General features: G+C 38.5%; 1 protein-coding gene across 1 annotated transcript in view; it reads left to right on the top strand.

The window, feature by feature from the left end:
* The window catches only part of LOC128657092 (gastrula zinc finger protein XlCGF26.1-like), a 70005-nt gene extending 65843 nt beyond the window's left edge, over positions 1 to 4162 (top strand). Inside the window, exon 6 of the mRNA XM_053711338.1 lies at positions 1171 to 4162. Within this exon, the coding sequence (XP_053567313.1) occupies positions 1171 to 2621 (1451 nt within the window). The 3' untranslated portion in view covers positions 2622 to 4162. The remainder of the gene's footprint in view (positions 1 to 1170) is intronic.
* The last annotated feature ends 15483 nt before the right edge of the window (positions 4163 to 19645 follow it).

The following is a 19645-nucleotide window of genomic DNA, read 5'->3' as shown; positions in this document are numbered from 1 at the left end:
TGGCTAAAGCCTACGGTTTCCACTTTAAAAACATTGCTTACATTAGACATTTCCTTACACAAGACACAACTAAGATTTTAAACCACTCTCTCATCCTTTCCCGCCTCATCTACTGCAACTCTATCCTCTCTGGTCTCCCTAGCTGCCACCTAGCTTCTTTTACAATCCATAATGAATGCCTCTGCCAGGCTCAACTTCCTTACACGTCGCTCTTCATCTGCCGCACCTCTCTGCCAATCCCTTCACTGGCTTCCACTTGCCTCCAGGATTAAACACAAAATTCTCACTCTGAAATACATAGCCCTCCACTGCATTGCTCCCCCCTACATCTCAGATCTTGTCTCCTGATACTCTCCCTCCCGTTCCCTTCGCTCCGCTCATGATCTCCTACTACAAGTGCTTCCTGAAGAGTCTACTATTCAGGGACACATACAACCTACACGAACCTTCCTTATCTCCACTGCTATTCCCTTAAACTCCATGGCACGTAAGCCTATGAGCCCAGCTGTTTGTAGTTCACCTTCATAAGAGCCGACTACAACAGTGCAACTCTCAGCAGGACCCTCTACCACTTTGATCCCGGTATTTTTTTTTATATACCACGTATGTTCATAGAGCTGCGAAACATGTTGGCACTCTACAAATACCTGATAATAATTGCCTGAGTAATACAGCTGGCTGGGGAGCTGCTGATTATCCCAGAAAGTGTAGTTGACACGTGAGTGAGATTCTTCTCTATGATGAAGATTTTATATATTGCTTAGATATACTACACCACCTGGGGCCATTTTCTTTGTTTTGTTGTTCTAGAGTTATCCTTGTTTTAACTACAAGCACAAAAGCAGTAGTTAAAATTATTTTAGCCCATAAACTAATCTTTATATTTCTAAAAGTTTTTGTGGACACAATATTAAAAGGAATAGATATATTAGGTAGAAAAACAGCAACATTATATTAAAGTTAGTTCAGTCTTTGACTAAGTGTGAATTATTAGAAATAGTCCCTAATGTCCAGTAAACTGCCCTTAAGCCTTAGCATAGAAAAGGTCTAGTTGTCACAGTGTCTACTACAAGTGTAGGGGACTGATTAAATCAGAACAGTTTATATGTTCTCATGATAAAATAATTATGTAATTAATAACATTAGTTCCATTGTGTTTCTTATTGACAGGTGAATTTACAAACTGCAATAATCCTAGTCATGATCAGAGTCCAAATGCTTCTTTAAAACTTCAAAATCAAAGAAGCCACATGGGAAATTTATGTACTGAATGTGGGAAATGTTTTCTTAAGAAATCACATCTTCTTAAACATCTAAAAATTCATACAGGAAAAAAGCAATTTTCCTGTCCTATATGTGGGAAATGTTTTAACTGTAAAAACATTCTTGTTGCTCATCAGAAAATTCATACAGGGGAGAAAGGATTTTCATGTTCTGACTGTGGAAAATGTTTTACTCGGAAATCAACTCTTCTTATGCATCAACAAATTCATACAGGGGAGAAAGCATTTTCATGTTCTGACTGTGGAAAATGTTTTATCCTGAAATCACATCTTATTAGGCATCAAACAATTCATACAGGGGAGAAAGCATTTTCATGTTCTGACTGTGGGAAATGTTTTACTCAGAAATCAAATCTCATTACACATCAGAAAATTCATACAGGGGTGAAAGGATTTTCATGTTCTGACTGTGGAAAATGTTTTATTCGGAAATCAACTCTTCTTATGCATCAACAAAGTCATACAGGGGAGAAAGCATTTTCATGTTCTGACTGTGGAAAATATTTTACTCTGAAATCAACTCTTATTAGGCATCAAACAATTCATACAGGGGAGAAAGCATTTTCATGTTCTGACTGTGGGAAATGTTTTACTCAGAAATCAAATCTCATTACACATCAGAAAATTCATACAGGGGTGAAAGGATTTTCATGTTCTGACTGTGGAAAATGTTTTATTCAGAAATCAACTCTTATTAGGCATCAAACAATTCATACAGGGGAGAAAGCATTTTCATGTTCTGACTGTGGGAAATGTTTTACTCTGAAATCAACTCTTATTAGGCATCAAACAATTCATACAGGGGAGAAAGCATGTTCTGACTGTGGGAAATGTTTTACTCTGAAATCAACTCTTATTAGGCATCAGAAAATTCATACAGGGGAGAAAGCATTTTCATGTTCTGACTGTGGGAAATGTTTTACTCGGAAATCAAATCTCATTACACATCAGAAAATTCATACAGGGGTGAAAGGATTTTCATGTTCTGACTGTGGAAAATATTTTACTCTGAAATCAACTCTTATTAGGCATCAAACAATTCATACAGGGGAGAAAGCATTTTCATGTTCTGACTGTGGGAAATGTTTTACTCTGAAATCAACTCTTATTAGGCATCAGAAAATTCATACAGGGGAGAAAGCATTTTCATGTTCTGACTGTGGGAAATGTTTTACTCTGAAATCACATCTTCTTAGCCATCAGAAAACGCATACAGGAGAAAAAGCATTTTTGTGTTCTGACTGTGGAAAATGTTTTACTCGGAAATCAACTCTTCTTATTCATCAAAAAATTCATACTGGTTCCCGAGAGACGTCCCAGCCCATGTCTCTAAATTGATTATTTTTGTCCTAGCGGCCACAAAACTGGCAGTAGCAAGGGCCTGGAAGCAACCCAACCCCCGGATATTGCAGTTGTTATATCTATAATGCAGGTATACGCCAAAATGGAACAAAGCTTCTATTCTAACATGGATAAGGAGGACCTATACTGGCAGATTTGGGAGACTTGGTTTAATTACCAAGGAGATTACAGCTAAACATATAGGTATGATATAACCCTTGCCACTTCCACTATCATAATCAAACTTTCATACCTAGTTAAGATATGCTTATTAGCCAACGACTGCCGCCTCTTAAACCTATTGTCAAAATCTGACTAACCTCCCCTCTCCTGTACCCCCCTCCCTTTTACCTCCCCCCTCTCCCCTCTTACTCTCTTTCCTACAAAGTAGAACTTACTTCTTGCCCTAGCTCATGTTTCCCTTTCCTAGTTATCCTCTTACTAACAGCCCCCCCAGCCTGGGGCTGCGCACTACGATTAATAGATGAAGTGTGTGGACAGGTATTTCTAAGCTGACTGTCTGAAAACCATAGAATAATTGAGTTAATATATAGGACTGGAAGTTTACCCGGTCCCTATATTCGAGTTTGTTCATACTAACTGGAAAATTAGGTTTACATGGTTGATGTTTTACTCTATACTAGACTTGCCTAATCCACTCGCTCTACATCTGCATCAGTAGTTAGGTTTACTATGTAATTGCAACAAAATATTGTCTGTATACTTGTGAACTTCCTGATCATTCATGCTGTAACTTCTGTTGTGATGTTTAATCCTCAATAAAAAGTTATATAAAAAAAAAAAATTCATACTGGGGAAAAAGGATTTCCATGTTCTAAATGTGGAAAATGTTTTATCCTGAAATCACATCTTTTTAAGCATCAGAAAACTCATATTAAAAGAAATCAGAGTTTAACCTTCTAACTGAAGAGGAATAATATGGTAGTTGTCACCCACACAATACCAAGTGCTGATGACTGCATGTGACCCCCTGGGGCCTGTAGTTTTGGAGCTGTTTGAGGTCCCTTCTGCACCTCAAGCATTTATGAGGTGACCCCAGGGATGATTTGATTTAAAAATTATGATTTAAATCACTAGTCTTTAAGACCAATTTAGATCATGGTTTTCATGTTTAGAATAAGTTTTCAGATTATTTGTTTATAGTTATACCAGGCTATTGCTAAATTGGTTATATATCATTAGATATGCATAGATAAATCATTGAAATGAATGAAATTAGTTGGAGGTGAATTATCTCCAGTTTAATTGGTTAATCATTCACATTTTATCAACTTTTCACCTGTACTTTATTGGAAGTAGGAAAATTATTACATTAATAACAATATAAATAGTTTTATTTTACTAAAACAATAACATTATTTTTCATTTTTAATGCTTGGCCCTCCCTCCTCACACTTAGGTCCTTGTGCAGATCTATTCCACTCCAAACAATCTTCTATTCAGTGAGCTTCTTGAAACTTAATATGGGTTAATTATGTGTATATAGATTTTCAGGGGAGCAATGGCATTAAAGGAAAGTGAAGTCAAAATTAAAGTTTCATGATTCAGAAAGAACATGAATTTTTAACAATTTTCCAATTGACTTCTCTTATCTAATTTGCTTTGTTCCTTAGGTATCCATTGTTAAAAAGCCTGCATAGGTAGGCTCACTAAAATGCAGTGCACTACTGTGAGCTAGCTGCTTGTCACAGTCTCACCCATTGTATTCAGATAGTCCCCAGTAGAGCATTGCTCTCCTTCAACAAAGGATTCCAAGAGAATGAAGCAAATATCATAATATAAGTAAATCTAAAAATGTTATGTTCTATCTAAAACCCAAAAGTTATCTTTCATGATTATGTCCCTTTAAGGTCTATTTATCAACTCTGTATGTTTATTTTTTTAGAACATTTTGCTGTGCATGTTATTTCTGCAGACACAAGTTCCCAGGACGAGAACTACAGAATGAATCATGTGATAATATCATTAAGATTAAAAAATTCTCCAAAATAATCTGACAGAAACCTTTTGGAGAGCATGATATTGTGAATAGATTAATTGAATTAATTAATAAAAACATTACAGTAATGAATAAACAGCATCTTGCTATATAATTAAAAACTAATCTATATTTCAGGATTAATAACCTTTGGATTATAATGTAACTTTAATCCAGGGTCCCTATGTAGGTTTGACTAGCCAAGGGAGCACCTGGAGCCTCCATGTTATTTTTAATCTCTGCTTATTTTAGAAATGTTGCCTAATACAACTATAGATCCACAACGGTTTTGACTATAGATTTGAAAAAGAAAATCTCACTGTTTTGTTTACAACCTTGTTTATTTAAATTGTAATAACAAGAAATCCATCAGAGAGATAGCAGGAACATTGGGAGTGGCCAAATCATCAGTTTGATACATTCTGAGAAATGTACACTCTCTCTGCAACACAAAAGGCCTGGAAGTCCACACCAGTGGTGGATGATCATAGGATTCTTTCCATGGTAAGGAAAAACCCCTTCACAACATTCAGCCAAGTGAAGAACACTCTCCAGGAGGTAGGCATATAATTATCCTAATGTATTATAAAGAGAAGACTTCTCAAGAGCAAATATAGAGGGTTCCACACAAGGTGCAAACCATTCATATACTTCAAGAATAGAATGGCCAGATTAGACTATGCCAAAAAATATCTAAAAAAAAAAGCCAGCCCAGTTCTGGAACAGCATTCTTTGGACAGATGGCACTAAGATCATCCTGTACCAGAATGATGGGAAGAAAAAAGTATGGGGAAGACTTGGAAGAGCTTGTGATCTGAAGACTACCACATTATATGTAAAACACGGTGGATGCAGTGTGATGGCATGGGCATGCATGGCTTCCAATGACAATGGGTTACTAGTGTTTATGATGTGACAGAAGCAACCACATGAATTCTAAAGTGTATAGGGATCGACAATGACCCAAAACATACTGTGAAAGCAGCCCAGGAGTTTTTCAAGGCAAAGAAGTGGAATATTATGTTATGGCCCAGTCAATAGAGCATGTAGTAAAGACCTGGCAAAGCATCACAAAGGAGGAAACCCAGCGTTTGATCAGTTGGTGATGTCCATGCGTTCCAGACTTTAAGCAGTCATTGCCTGCAAAGGATTCTCAATGAATTATTAAAAATCAACATTTTATTTATGATTTGTTAATTTGTCCAATTACATTTGAGCCCCTAAAATTTCGGGACTGTGTATGAAAATGGTTGCAATTCCTAAACTTTTCATACAATATTTTTGTTCAACCCCTTGAATTAAAGATGAAAGTCTGCACTTCACTTGCATCTTGGTTGTTTAATTTCAAATCCATTGTTGTATCGTACAGAGCCAGAATTATGAAAATTGTGTCAATGTCCAATTATTTATGGACCGAACTGTATTTAAATGAGGTTTGTGTATATATACTGTGTATGTATGTGTGTGTATGTATATATATATATATATATATATATATATATATATATATATATATATATATACAGTATTTGCTCGATTATAAAACAAGGTTTCTCTTGTAAGGTGTATCCAGTCCACGGATTCATCCATTACTTGTGGGATATTCTCCTTCCCAACAGGAAACTGCAAGAGGATCACCCACAGCAGAGCTGTCTATATAGTTCCTCCCCTAACTGCCACCTCCAGTCATTCTCTTGCAGCTCTCGACAAGAAAGTAAGTATCAAGAGAGATGTGGTAATAGTGTAGTTTATCTTCAATCACAAGTTTGTTATTTTTAAACGGTACCGGCATTGTACTGTTTTTACCTCAGGCAGAAATTAGAAGAAGAGTTTTGCCTGAGGTTTTTGATGATCTTAGCAGGTTGTAACTAAGGTCCACTGCCGTTCTCACACATAACTGAAGAGTATGGGAAAACTTCAGCTGGGGGAATGGCCTGCAGAATTAACTGCTCTGAGGTATGTTCAGTATATTTTTTTTTCTAGAGAGATGATAAGGTCTAGAAAATGCTGACAGTGCCTGATATATTTAAGGTAAGCCTGATTACAGTAATTTAACAAACGACTGGGATCATGCTTGCAGTAAAGGGTAATAGTCATATTACTTTCTCTTATTACTTAGTATGTTAAACGTTTGCATGATATATAAAAAACATTTTTTACTGAGGGTGATAAATCTTTATTTGGGGCCTAGTTTTCCACATGGCTGACTAGATTTCTCCTAGGAGTAGTTTCTTAAGGCCCTTTCACTTTGAGTGCATGGTGGGAGGGGCCTATTTTTGCGCTCTAATTGCGCAGTAGTTTTTACAGTATGAGACATCCAGCTTCCCTGAAGGAGTCCCCTGACATATAGGACCTCTGTAAAGGGTTTTTGTGCCTACAAAAGTTGTTTTATGGGCAGGTAGGAGCCACAGTAGAGCTGTGGCAGTTTGCTTGTGACTGTTTATAACGGTTTTACCATTTTTCTGCTTCGTTTTTTAGCCTGAAGGGTTAATCATCCATTTGCAAGTGGGTGCAATGCTATTTTAGTCTATTATACACACTGTAAAAAAATTGTAGAGTTTACTGCTTTTTTTCACTGTTTTGCAGTTTATGTGTTTGTTTTTTATATTCTGCTTTTTCACATTTATTAAAGTGTTTTCCAAGCTTGCTGGTCTCATTACTAGTCTGTTCAACATGTCTGACATAGAGGAAACACCTTGTTCATTATGTTTAGAAGCCATTGTGGAACCCCCTCTTAGAATGTGTACCAAATGCACTGATCTTACTATAAATTTTAAAGACCATATTCTGGCTTTAAAAGATTTATCACCAGAGGAAATTGACAAGGGGGAAGTTATGCCGACTAACTCTCCCCACGTGTCTGAACCTATAACTCCCGCTCAGGGGACGCCAAGTACATCTAGCGCGCCCATTGCGTATACTTTACAAGACATGGCGGCAGTTATGAATCATACCCTTACAGAGGTATTGTCCAAATTGCCAGGGTTACAAGGAAAGCGAGACAGCTATGGGGCTAGAACAAATACAGAGCTCTCTGACGCTTTAGTAGCTATGTATGATATACCCTCACAATGTGCAGAAGCCGAAGCAGGAGAGCTTCTATCTGTGGGTGATTTTTCTGATTCAGGGAAGACACTTCAACCTGATTCTGATATGTCTACATTTAAATTTAAGCTTGAACACCTCCGCGTGTTGCTCAGGGAGGTTTTAGCAACTCTGGATGACTGTGACGCCATTGTAGTCCCAGAGAAATTGTGTAAATTGGATAAATACTATGCAGTGCCTGTTTACACTGATGTTTTTCCAATCCCTAAGAGGTTTTCAGAAATTATTACTAAGGAATGGGATAGACCAGGTGTACCGTTCTCTCCCCCTCCTGTTTTTAAAAAGATGTTTCCTATAGATGCCGTTACACGGGACTTGTGGCAAACGGTCCCTAAGGTGGAGGGAGCAGTCTCTACCCTAGCAAAGCGTACTACTATCCCTGTCGAGGACAGTTGTGCTTTTCTAGATCCAATGGACAAAAAATTAAAGGGTTACCTTAAGAAAATTTTTATTCAACAAGGTTTTATTCTCCAGCCCCTTGCATGCATTGCCCCAGTCACTGCTACTGCGGCTTCTGGTTTGAGTCTCTAGAAGAGGCTCTACAGGTAGAAACCCCAAACAAAAAATGAAAAAAAACCCAGACCGGCACCACTGTTAGAGTATAAAAACATCAATTTATTGTCACATACTTAAAAAAGTGGTAAGCACACCACTTGGGAAAAAAAGGCTAACATACCAAACAGTTGAAAGCTGCGGTTAAAAGGTGTGGCAGCTACAACCTGGGCCCGATGACGTCACTGACGCGTTTCAGGTATCAACCCGTAGTCATAGTTACCGCCATGGGGTCCAGGTAAGCTTAAATAGCTAAATCTCAGGTGTAGACTGTTAATTCAAAATTTCCAATATTAACCCTTTAACACTTTAACATTTTTGCATTTGGAACATCTTATACTTAACTTATTATTAATAATATGCATAAAGCACATAAAACGGAGAACCAACTTCTTTCTTATTTTCATTTTTACATTTTAACATTGTTACATAACTGATATGCAAGAAGATACCCGTTTACCAAAATGCAAACTTTATTTGCCGAATTTAATTTTATCTGGGTTTATACATAACCTTCATATGAATTGTAACAGCGATTTCTCGCATATCTACTACATTTTATTAAAAGTTTGCAACGCTTCACTAAATACCATATTTAGTAATGTATTTATACCTCGATACTGGTTATTAACTTGTCACATGAGCATCAACCTACATGCTTAACTTTCCCATGTTATTTTCAGTTTCAGCTTTAGAACCAAAAAACTCGATAGAAACTATACATACTTAAACTCCAAATAATGCTAGTCTATCATAACCCCCAACCATTCTACTTATATCATATATGACCAATTATTGGTATCATTTGGGGTACTCAATCTAATTCTTATGGTACTGACTGACCTTTACATAATGTTACAATATCAGTTATAATGTGCTCAAAATACACTGTTTTACTATTTTGTTTAATTTAGTACTTATCCTAAAACAACAACAATAGTTGTAAATTAGGGTGCCAATACAGGTATTTGTATACCTATATTTACTTTATCATTATTAGGAACTTTCCTGTACTAAGAGTATAACCAAAACTGTTAACCAGTAATTAATATCAAATACTTAGTGATTATTTCATATTCAAATCTCATTCCCAATGGTTGATGAGATCAAAGACCGAATTATAACCCGTTGGGATCCGTGTCCCCAAGGTATAGATCCAAAAGGCTTCTCTACGATAGAGGATTTTCTCCCTATCGCCTCCTCGCTTGGGGGGTAATACTCTCTCAATTGCCTGCCATTTAAAATTGCTCACATATTTATTGTGGTCAAAAATGAAATGGGAGGCCAGAGCTGAACAATCTCTTTCCTTATCGATGTTATTAAGATGCTCCCTAATTCTTGACCTTACCTCTCTTGTGGTGAGCCCTACATACTATTTTTTACATTGTATGCAAGTCACCAAATAAACAACAAAATTCATTGAGCAGTTTATACACTGTGACGTCTCATACTCCTTCCCTGTCACACATGACACAAATTTATCAGAAATGATAATGTGTTCACAGGCCTTACATTTTCTGCTCCCGCACCTATAAGTGCCTTTATGTGACAGCCATGAACTGCTTTCTCCAGTATTAACAGTTGGAAGCTGAGTTGGTGACAGGATATTACCAATAGTCACTCCCCGTCTATATGAAAACCTACATCCCTGTTCTATGATGGGTTTTAACTTGTTATCAGCCAATAAAATTGGTAAATGTTTCTTTAACAATTTACAGACATTATTGTACTGGTTACTGTAATTCGTTACAAAAGTGACCTTATTCTCTTCCTTACTATGCACTTCCTTTCTTTTGTCCGTTAGAAGGCTTTTCCTAGTGCTATAGTCTGCATGATTTTTCGCTCTCTTTATAACTCTATTCGAGTAACCTCTCTCTCTTAACAATTCTGTCAATTTTTCACTTTCTCTTCGATAGATCTCAATGTTACTACAATTTCTCTTAATGCGGAGAAATTGTCCCTTTGCTATTGCAAATGGAACATGAGATGGATGATTACTAGCCGCATGTAAGAGTGTATTTTTAGATATTGGCTTTTTGTACAGCTGACTTTCAATCAAATTATCTTCTGTACCCACCAGTGTCACATCTAGATAGTTAGTTGTGTTTGCATTATATTCCATAGTAAATCTTAGATTTACATAATTTTTATTCAGATATTCAACAAAAGATCGCGCTTCACCCTCACTGCCCGACCAAACAAATATCAGGTCGTCAATGAAGCGCTTATATATTCTGATCTTGTCCCTAAAGGGGTTTCTACCTCCAAAGATGTGGTCGGTCTCCCACCAACCTAAAAACAGGTTGGCGTAGGAAGGGGCGAATTTCGCCCCCATGGCCGTACCACACCTCTGGAGGTAGAAACTCCCCTCAAATTCAAAAAAGTTATGTTCCAAAAGGAAACGAACTACCTTCAGATGTAAATTCCATTTTCCTTAAAAAGCTGTCAATAGCGGTAATACCACAGTCGTGTGGTATCGTTGAATACAGCGAAACCACATCGACTGTGAGCCAGCTAAAGTTAGAATTCCATTCTACCTCTTCGAGAATATTGAGTAGATGTTTTGTATCTCGTAAGTGGCTCCATAAACTCTTAACCAGAGGCTGTATTATGGAGTCCACCCATTCTGATAAAGGTTCTAAGATAGACCCGATTCCAGACACAATCGGTCTGCCTTTAATATCATCCAAAGATTTATGAATCTTTAGTAAATGGTGGAAGAGGGGGGTCTTGGGACATTGTACTAGCAAAAAATTGTGCTGTTCTTTGATCCAGAAAACCCTTTTCAACCCCCTCCTCCACCATTATCTCAATCTCATGAGAAAAAAAGCCTTGTAGGATTTCTACCCAATTTCAAATATGTGTCTTGATCCTCAAGTTGTCTTAGTGCTTCGGTCTCATATGCATGTCTATACAGTACCACTGTACTGCCTCCTTTATTGGATTTTTTGTACACTAACTCCTTCCTGTCTTTTAGACTAGTGGTAATAGTTCCGATAGCTTTGTTTTTATTCATATACCTATTTTTCTTCCTTTTTTCCAACATAGTTTTAGTATTTAAATAATTCAATTCTCTTTCTATAGTCTTATGAAAGAGCTCAAGGACTTTACCCCTACTCTTTAGAGGGTAAAAGGACGACTTTGCAGAAAAGGTATTTGTTATTCTTTTATTATGTTCAATGCTCGAATCGAAATCCTCATACTGACTTACAGTTAATTCACTCTGTTGCTCTAGTTCATACAAATCATGTAAACTACATATCTCATCAAAATCTAATTTACTAACACTGTCACTTCCATCAATATCAATGATCATATTTTGACTATCATTAGACCCTTCATTAGGTGTTGTCTCAGAGGAGAAGATTCAGGATTTTGTATTCGTCATCTGTTCAACTTATATCTGTAAGAAAATCCTGAATCTTGGCCTTGGTTTTGTCCCAGAAAGAGATTTTAACGTATTCGACACATTAATTGATCTGAATAGGTTTGTTAGAGCTTTGACTCTCAAAAGGCATTTCTCCTCTGAGACAACACCTAATGAAGGGTCTAATGATAGTCAAAATATGATCATTGATATTGATGGAAGTGACAGTGTTAGTAAATTAGATTTTGATGAGATATGTAGTTTACATGATTTGTATGAACTAGAGCAACAGAGTGAATTAACTGTAAGTCAGTATGAGGATTTCGATTCGAGCATTGAACACAATAAAAGAATAACAAATACCTTTTCTGCAAAGTCGTCCTTTTACCCTCTACAGAGTAGGGGTAAAGTCCTTGAGCTCTTTCATAAGACTATAGAAAGAGAATTGAATTATTTAAATACTAAAACTATGTTGGAAAAAAGGAAGAAAAATAGGTATATGAATAAAAACAAAGCTATCGGAACTATTACCACTAGTCTAAAAGACAGGAAGGAGTTAGTGTTCAAAAAATCCGATAAAGGAGGCAGTACAGTGGTACTGTATAGACATGCATATGTGACCGAAGCACTAAGACAACTTGAGGATCAAGACACATATTTGAAATTGGGTAGAAATCCTACGAGGCGTTTTTCTCATGAGATTGAGATAATGGTGGAGGAGGGGGTTGAAAAGGGTTTTCTGGATCAAAGAACAGCACAATTTTTGCTAGTACAATGTCCCAAGACCCCCCTCTTCCACCATTTACCAAAGATTCATAAATCTTTGGATGATATTAAAGGCAGACCGATTGTGTCTGGAATCGGGTCTATCTTAGAACCTTTATCAGAATGGGTGGACTCCATAATACAGCCTCTGGTTAAGAGTTTATGGAGCCACTTACGAGATACAAAACATCTACTCAATATTCTCGAAGAGGTAGAATGGAATTCTAACTTTAGCTGGCTCACAGTCGATGTGGTTTCGCTGTATTCAACGATACCACACGACTGTGGTATTACCGCTATTGACAGCTTTTTAAGGAAAATGGAATTTACATCTGAACAAAGAGATTAAATCCTGAAGGTAGTTCGTTTCCTTTTGGAACATAACTTTTTTGAATTTGAGGGGAGTTTCTACCTCCAGAGGTGTGGTACGGCCATGGGGGCGAAATTTGCCCCTTCCTACGCCAACCTGTTTTTAGGTTGGTGGGAGACCGACCACATCTTTGGAGGTAGAAACCCCTTTAGGGACAAGATCAGAATATATAAGCGCTTCATTGACGACCTAATATTTGTTTGGTCGGGCAGTGAGGATGAAGCGCGATCTTTTGTTGAATATCTGAATAAAAATTATGTAAATCTAAGATTTACTATGGAATATAATGCAAACACAACTAACTATCTAGATGTGACACTGGTGGGTACAGAAGATAATTTGATTGAAAGTCAGCTGTACAAAAAGCCAATATCTAAAAATACACTCTTACATGCGGCTAGTAATCATCCATCTCATGTTCCATTTGCAATAGCAAAGGGACAATTTCTCTGCATTAAGAGAAATTGTAGTAACATTGAGATCTATCGATGAGAAAGTGAAAAATTTACAGAATTGTTAAGAGAGAGAGGTTACTCGAATAGAGTTATAAAGAGAGCGAAAAATCAGGCAGACTATAGCACTAGGAAAAGCCTTGTAACGGACAAAAGAAAGGAAGTGCATAGTAAGGAAGAGAATAAGGTCACTTTTGTAATGAATTACAGTAACCAGTACAATAATGTCTGTAAATTGTTAAAGAAACATTTACCAATTTTATTGGCTGATAACAAGTTAAAACCCATCATAGAACAGGGATGTAGGTTTTCATATAGACGGGGAGTGACTATTGGTAATATCCTGTCACCAACTCAGCTTCCAACTGTTAATACTGGAGAAAGCAGTTCATGGCTGTCACATAAAGGCACTTATAGGTGCGGGAGCAGAAAATGTAAGGCCTGTGAACACATTATCATTTCTGATAAATTTGTGTCATGTGTGACAGGGAAGGAGTATGAGACGTCGCAGTGTATAAACTGCTCAATGAATTTTGTTGTTTATTTGGTGACTTGCATACAATGTAAAAAACAGTATGTAGGGCTCACCACAAGAGAGGTAAGGTCAAGAATTAGGGAGCATCTTAATAACATCGATAAGGAAAGAGATTGTTCAGCTCTGGCCTCCCATTTCATTTTTGACCACAATAAAAATGTGAGCAATTTTAAGTGGCAGGCAATTGAGAGAGTATTACCCCCCAAGCGAGGAGGCGATAGGGAGAAAATCCTCTATCGTAGAGAAGCCTTTTGGATCTATACCTTGGGGACATGGATCCCAACGGGTTATAATTCGGTCTTTGATCTCATCGACCATTGGGAATGAGATTTGAATATGAAATAATCACTAAGTATTTGATATTAATTACTGGTTAGCAGTTTTGGTTATACTCTTAGTACAGGAAAGTTCCTAATAATGATAAAGTAAATATAGGTATACAAATACCTGTATTGGCACCCTAATTTACAACTATTGTTGTTGTTTTAGGATAAGTACTAAATTAAACAAAATAGTAAAACAGTGTATTTTGAGCACATTATAACTGATATTGTAACATTATGTAAAGGTCAGTCAGTACCATAAGAATTAGATTGGGTACCCCAAATGATACCAATAATTGGTCATATATGATATAAGTAGAACGGTTGGGGGTTATGATAGACTAGCATTATTTGGAGTTTAAGTATGTATAGTTTCTATCGAGTTTTTTGGTTCTAAAGCTGAAACTGAAAATAACATGGGAAAGTTAAGCATGTAGGTTGATGCTCATGTGACAAGTTAATAACCAGTATCGAGGTATAAATACATTACTAAATATGGTATTTAGTGAAGCGTTGCAAACTTTTAATAAAATGTAGTAGATATGCGAGAAATCGCTGTTACAATTCTTATGAAGGTTATGTATAAACCCAGATAAAATTAAATTCGGCAAATAAAGTTTGCATTTTGGTAAACGGGTATCTTCTTGCACATCAGTTATGTAACAATGTTAAAATGTAAAAATGAAAATAAGAAAGAAGTTGGTTCTCCGTTTTATGTGCTTTATGCATATTATTAATAATAAGTTAAGTATAAGGTGTTCCAAATGCAAAAATGTTAAAGTGTTAAAGGGTTAATATTGGAAATTTTGAATTAACAGTCTACACCTGAGATTTAGCTATTTAAGCTTACCTGGACCCCATGATGGTAACTATGACTACGGGTTGATACCTGAAACGCGTTAGTGACGTCATCGGGCCCAGGTTGTAGCTGCCACACCTTTTATCCGCAGCTTTCAACTGTTTGGTATGTTAGCCTTTTTTTCCCAAGTGGTGTGCTTACCACTTTTTTAAGTATGTGACAATAAATTGATGTTTTTATACTCTAACAGTGGTGCCGGTCTGGGTTTTGTTTTTTTTCATTTTTTGTTTGGACTTACATTAAGGTACCTACAGGGCACACTGTGAGTATATATCTTAGCAAAGGCGAAAGCAAGGATCCGTTTTCCCAGCTACACACAGCTGGGTCTCATTTCAAGCAGAAGACAGAGCGATACATTGAAGGAATATCAACTACACAAGAAGGCGCAAACGTGAGTGATCAGCAGGACTGGTTTAACCTCCCGAAGTAAGTGATTATCTAACTAATGGATTGTATCACAAGATATATATGAAGCTTTATGACTGGGAACTGCATCAGCAATATAGGCTGTCACACGTATTGTACGCTCATTTAAATTGTGTATCATTTTTTACGGCTCTGCTATCTGGATTAACTGTATTGGATCCTTGCCATTATATTATATAGTGCATATATATGTTTCAACTTTGGGGAGAGAGAGGAGTACTTTGCAGGTAGAAACCCCGTTGGATGATATCCTTGACAATCTTAAAGCTCTTAAGCTAGACAATTTATTTGTTTCTGACGCCGTTGTTCATTTAACCAAGCTAACGGCTAAAAACTCAGGTTTTGCTATTCAGGCGCGTAGGGCGCTATGGCTCAAATCCTGGTCAGCTGACGTTACTTCAAAGTCTAAGCTTCTCAACATTCCCTTCAAGGGGCAGACCCTATTCGGGCCTGGACTGAAGGAGATCATTTCTGATATTACTGGAGGAAAAGGTCACACCCTTCTTCAGGATAGGTCCAACAAATTAAGGACCAAACAGACTAATTTTCGTTCCTTTCGAAACTTCAAGAGTGGCGCAGCTTCCTCTGATACAAAACAAGAGGGAAATTTTGCCCAGTCCAAGCCGGTCTGGAGACCTAACCAGGCTTGGAACAAAGGAAAGCAGGCCAAAAAACCTGCTGCTGCCTCTAAAACAGCATGAAGGATCAGCCCCCGATCCGGAAACGGATCTAGTAGGGGGCAGACTTTCTCTCTTTGCCCAGGCTTGGGCAAGAGATGTCCAGGATCCCTGGGCGTTAGAAATTGTGTCCCAGGGATATCTTCTGGATTTCAAAGCTTCTTCCCCAAAAGGGAGATTTCATCTCTCACAATTATCTGCAAACCAGATAAAGAGAGAGGCATTCTTACATTGCGTTCAAGACCTACTAGTTATGGGAGTGATCCACCCAGTTCCAAAGGAGGAACAGGGGCAAGGCTTCTATTCAAATCTGTTTGTAGTTCCCAAGAAAGAGGGAACTTTCAGACCAATCTTAGATCTCAAGATCCTAAACAAATTTCTCAGGGTCCCGTCCTTCAAGATGGAGACTATTCGAACCAGCCTACCTATGATCCAGGAGGGTCAATATATGACTACCGTGGAATTAAAGGATGCTTATATTCACATTCTGATACACAGAGATCATCATCGGTTTCTCAGGTTTGCCTTCCTAGACAGGCATTACCAGTTTGTGGCTCTTTCCTTTGGGTTAGCTACAGCACAAAGAATCTTTACGGGTGGAAGGTGAACGAAGGAAAGAGTTCTCTATCCCCTCTCACAAGAGTTTCCTTCCTAGGAACTCTGATAGATTCTGTAGAAATGAAGATTTACCTGATAATGGTAGTGGCAACGGACATAGTGCCGTTTGCCCGCCTACATCTCAGACCGCTGCAACTTTGCATGCTCAGTCAGTGGAATGGGGATTACACAGATGTGTCCCCTCTACTAAATCTGGATCAAGAGACCAGGGACTCTCTTCTCTGGTGGCTTTCTCGGGTCCATCTGTCCAAGGGTATGACCTTCCGCAGGCCAAATTGGACAATTGTAACGACAGATGCCTGCCTTCTGGGCTGGGGTGCAGTCTGAAACTCCCTGAAGGCTCAGGGCTCGTGGACTCAGGAGGAGGCACTCCTTCCGATAATCATTCTGTAACTAAGAGCGATATTCAATGCTCTTCAAGCTTGGTCTCAGCTTGCTGCGGTCAGGTTCATCAGATTTCAGTCAGACAATATCACGACTGTAGCCTACATCAACCATCAAGGGGGAACAAGGAGTTCCCTAGCAATGTTGGAGGTTTCAAAAATAATTCTATGGGCAGAGGTTCACTCTTGCCTTCTATCAGCTATCCATATCCCAGGAGTAGAGAACTGGGAGGCGGATTTTCTAAGTCAACAGACTTTTCATCCGGGGGAGTGGGAATTCCATCCGGAGGTATTTGCACAGTTGATTCAACTTTGGGGCAAACCAGAACTGGTTCTCATGGCGTCTCGTCAGAACGCCAAGCTTCCTTGTTACGGATCCAGGTCCAGGGATCCCAAGGCAGCGCTGATAGATGCTCTAGCAGCGCCTTGGTCCTTCAACCTGGCTTATGTGTTTCCACCGTTTCCTCTGCTCCCTCGTCTGATTGCCAAGATCAAGCAGGAAAGAGCTTCGGTGATTTTGATAGCACCTGCGTGGCCACGCAGGACTTGGTATGCAGATCTGGTGGACATGTCATCCCTTCCACCATGGACTCTGCTGCTGAGGCAGTACCTTCTACTTCAGGGTCCTTTCAACCATCCACATCTAATTTCTCTGCGTCTGACTGCTTGGAGATTGAACGCTTGATTTTATCAAAGCGTGGTTTCTCTGAGTCGGTCATTGATACCTTAATTCAGGCTCAAAAGCCGGTCACTAGGAAAATCTATCATAAGATATGGTGTAGATATCTTCAGTGGTGTGAATCCAAAGGTTACTCATGGAGTAAGGTCAGGATTCCTAGGATATTATCTTTTCTCCAAGAAGGATTGGAGAAGGGATTGTCAGCTAGTTCCTTAAAGGGACAGATTTCTGCTCTGTCTATTCTTTTGCACAAGCGTCTGGCTGATACTCCAGATGTTCAGGGGTTTTGTCAGGCTTTAGTTAGAATCAAGCCTGTGTTTAAACCTGTTGCTCCACCATGGAGTTTAAATTTAATTTTTAAGGTTCTGCAAGGGGTTCCGTTTGAACCTTTGCATTCCATAGATATTAAACTTTTGTCTTGGAAAGTTCTATTTTTGGTAGCTATCTCCTCGGCTCGAAGAGTTTCGGAGTTATCTGCTTTACAATAGTATTCCCCTTATCTCATTTTCCATGCAAATAAGGTAGTGTTACGTACCAAACCTGGTTTTCTTCCTAAGGTGGTATCTAATAAGAATATCAATCAGGAGATTGTTGTTCCTTCACTATGTCCTAATCCTTCTTCAAAGAAGGAACGTCTATTACACAATCTTGATGTGGTTCGTGCTTTAAAATTTAATTTACAAGCTACAAAGGATTTTTGTCAAACATCTGCTTTGTTTGTGGTCTACTCTGGACAGAGGAGAGGCCAAAAGGCTTCGGCAACTTCTCTTTCTTTTTGGCTAAGAAGTATAATACGCCTAGCTTATGAGACTGCTGGCCAGCAGCCTCCTGAAAGAATTACAGCTCATTCCACTAGAGCGGTAGCTTCCACATGGGCTTTTAAGAATGAGGCTTCTGTTGAACAGATTTGTAAGGCAGCGACTTGGTCTTCGCTTCATACTTTTTCTAAATTCTACAAATTTGATACTTTTGCTTCTTCGGAGGCTATTTTTGGGAGAAAGGTCTTACAGGCAGTGGTGCCTTCCGTTTAAGCGCCTGCCTTGTCCCTCCCTTCATCCGTGTCCTATAGCTTTGGTTTTGGTATCCCACAAGTAATGGATGAATCCGTGGACTGGATACACCTTACAAGAGAAAACAAAATTTATGCTTACCTGATAAATTTATTTCTCTTGTGGTGTATCCAGTCCACGGCCCGCCCTGTCATTTTAAGGCAGGTGTTTTTTATGTTTAAACTACAGTCACCACTGCACCCTATAGTTTCTCCTTTCTCTTGCTTGTCTTCGGTCGAATGACTGGAGGTGGCAGTTAGGGGAGGAGCTATATAGACATCTCTGCTGTGGGTGATCCTCTTGCAGCTTCCTGTTGGGAAGGAGAATATCCCACAAGTAATGGATGAATCCGTGGACTGGATACACCACAAGAGAAATAAATTTATCAGGTAAGCATAAATTTTGTTTTCAGAAAAAAAAACCTCTGAAAAAAAACGAGCTTGTCTTATAATCAAGGTCGTCTTACTTTCAAACTTGAAAAGTGCTGAATAGAGGGCGCCATATTGGAGGAGGAACAGGAAGAGCATACAGCGGGTCCCATATTGGAGGATGAACAGGAAGAGCATACCGCACAGGAGCTGCAGTGACATGCAAACTTTTCCAGGAACCGGGTGGGAAAGCGCTTCTATTACCTGTTTTCACAAACATATAGACTGTTTAGCGCATTACCACTCACCCTGCTAAGCACTGACCTTGTAAGTCTGTTGTTTCCTTGGAAAGCCTACCTGATGGAGGGTGCAGGGCAAAAGGAATGATAGACTGACTAATGACTGGGTGGGGTCCTACAGGCAACATATAATGTAAAGAGAAGTGCACACAGTCTGTAGGCTATCAGATAATATACCGGTATGTGTGGTAACTT

This window comes from Bombina bombina, chromosome 4 (genome assembly GCF_027579735.1).
Source record: "Bombina bombina isolate aBomBom1 chromosome 4, aBomBom1.pri, whole genome shotgun sequence".
Taxonomy (NCBI): Eukaryota; Metazoa; Chordata; class Amphibia; order Anura; family Bombinatoridae; genus Bombina; species Bombina bombina.
Note: the sequence above shows the minus strand (reverse complement) of the source record. Positions and strands in the feature narration are given on the sequence as shown.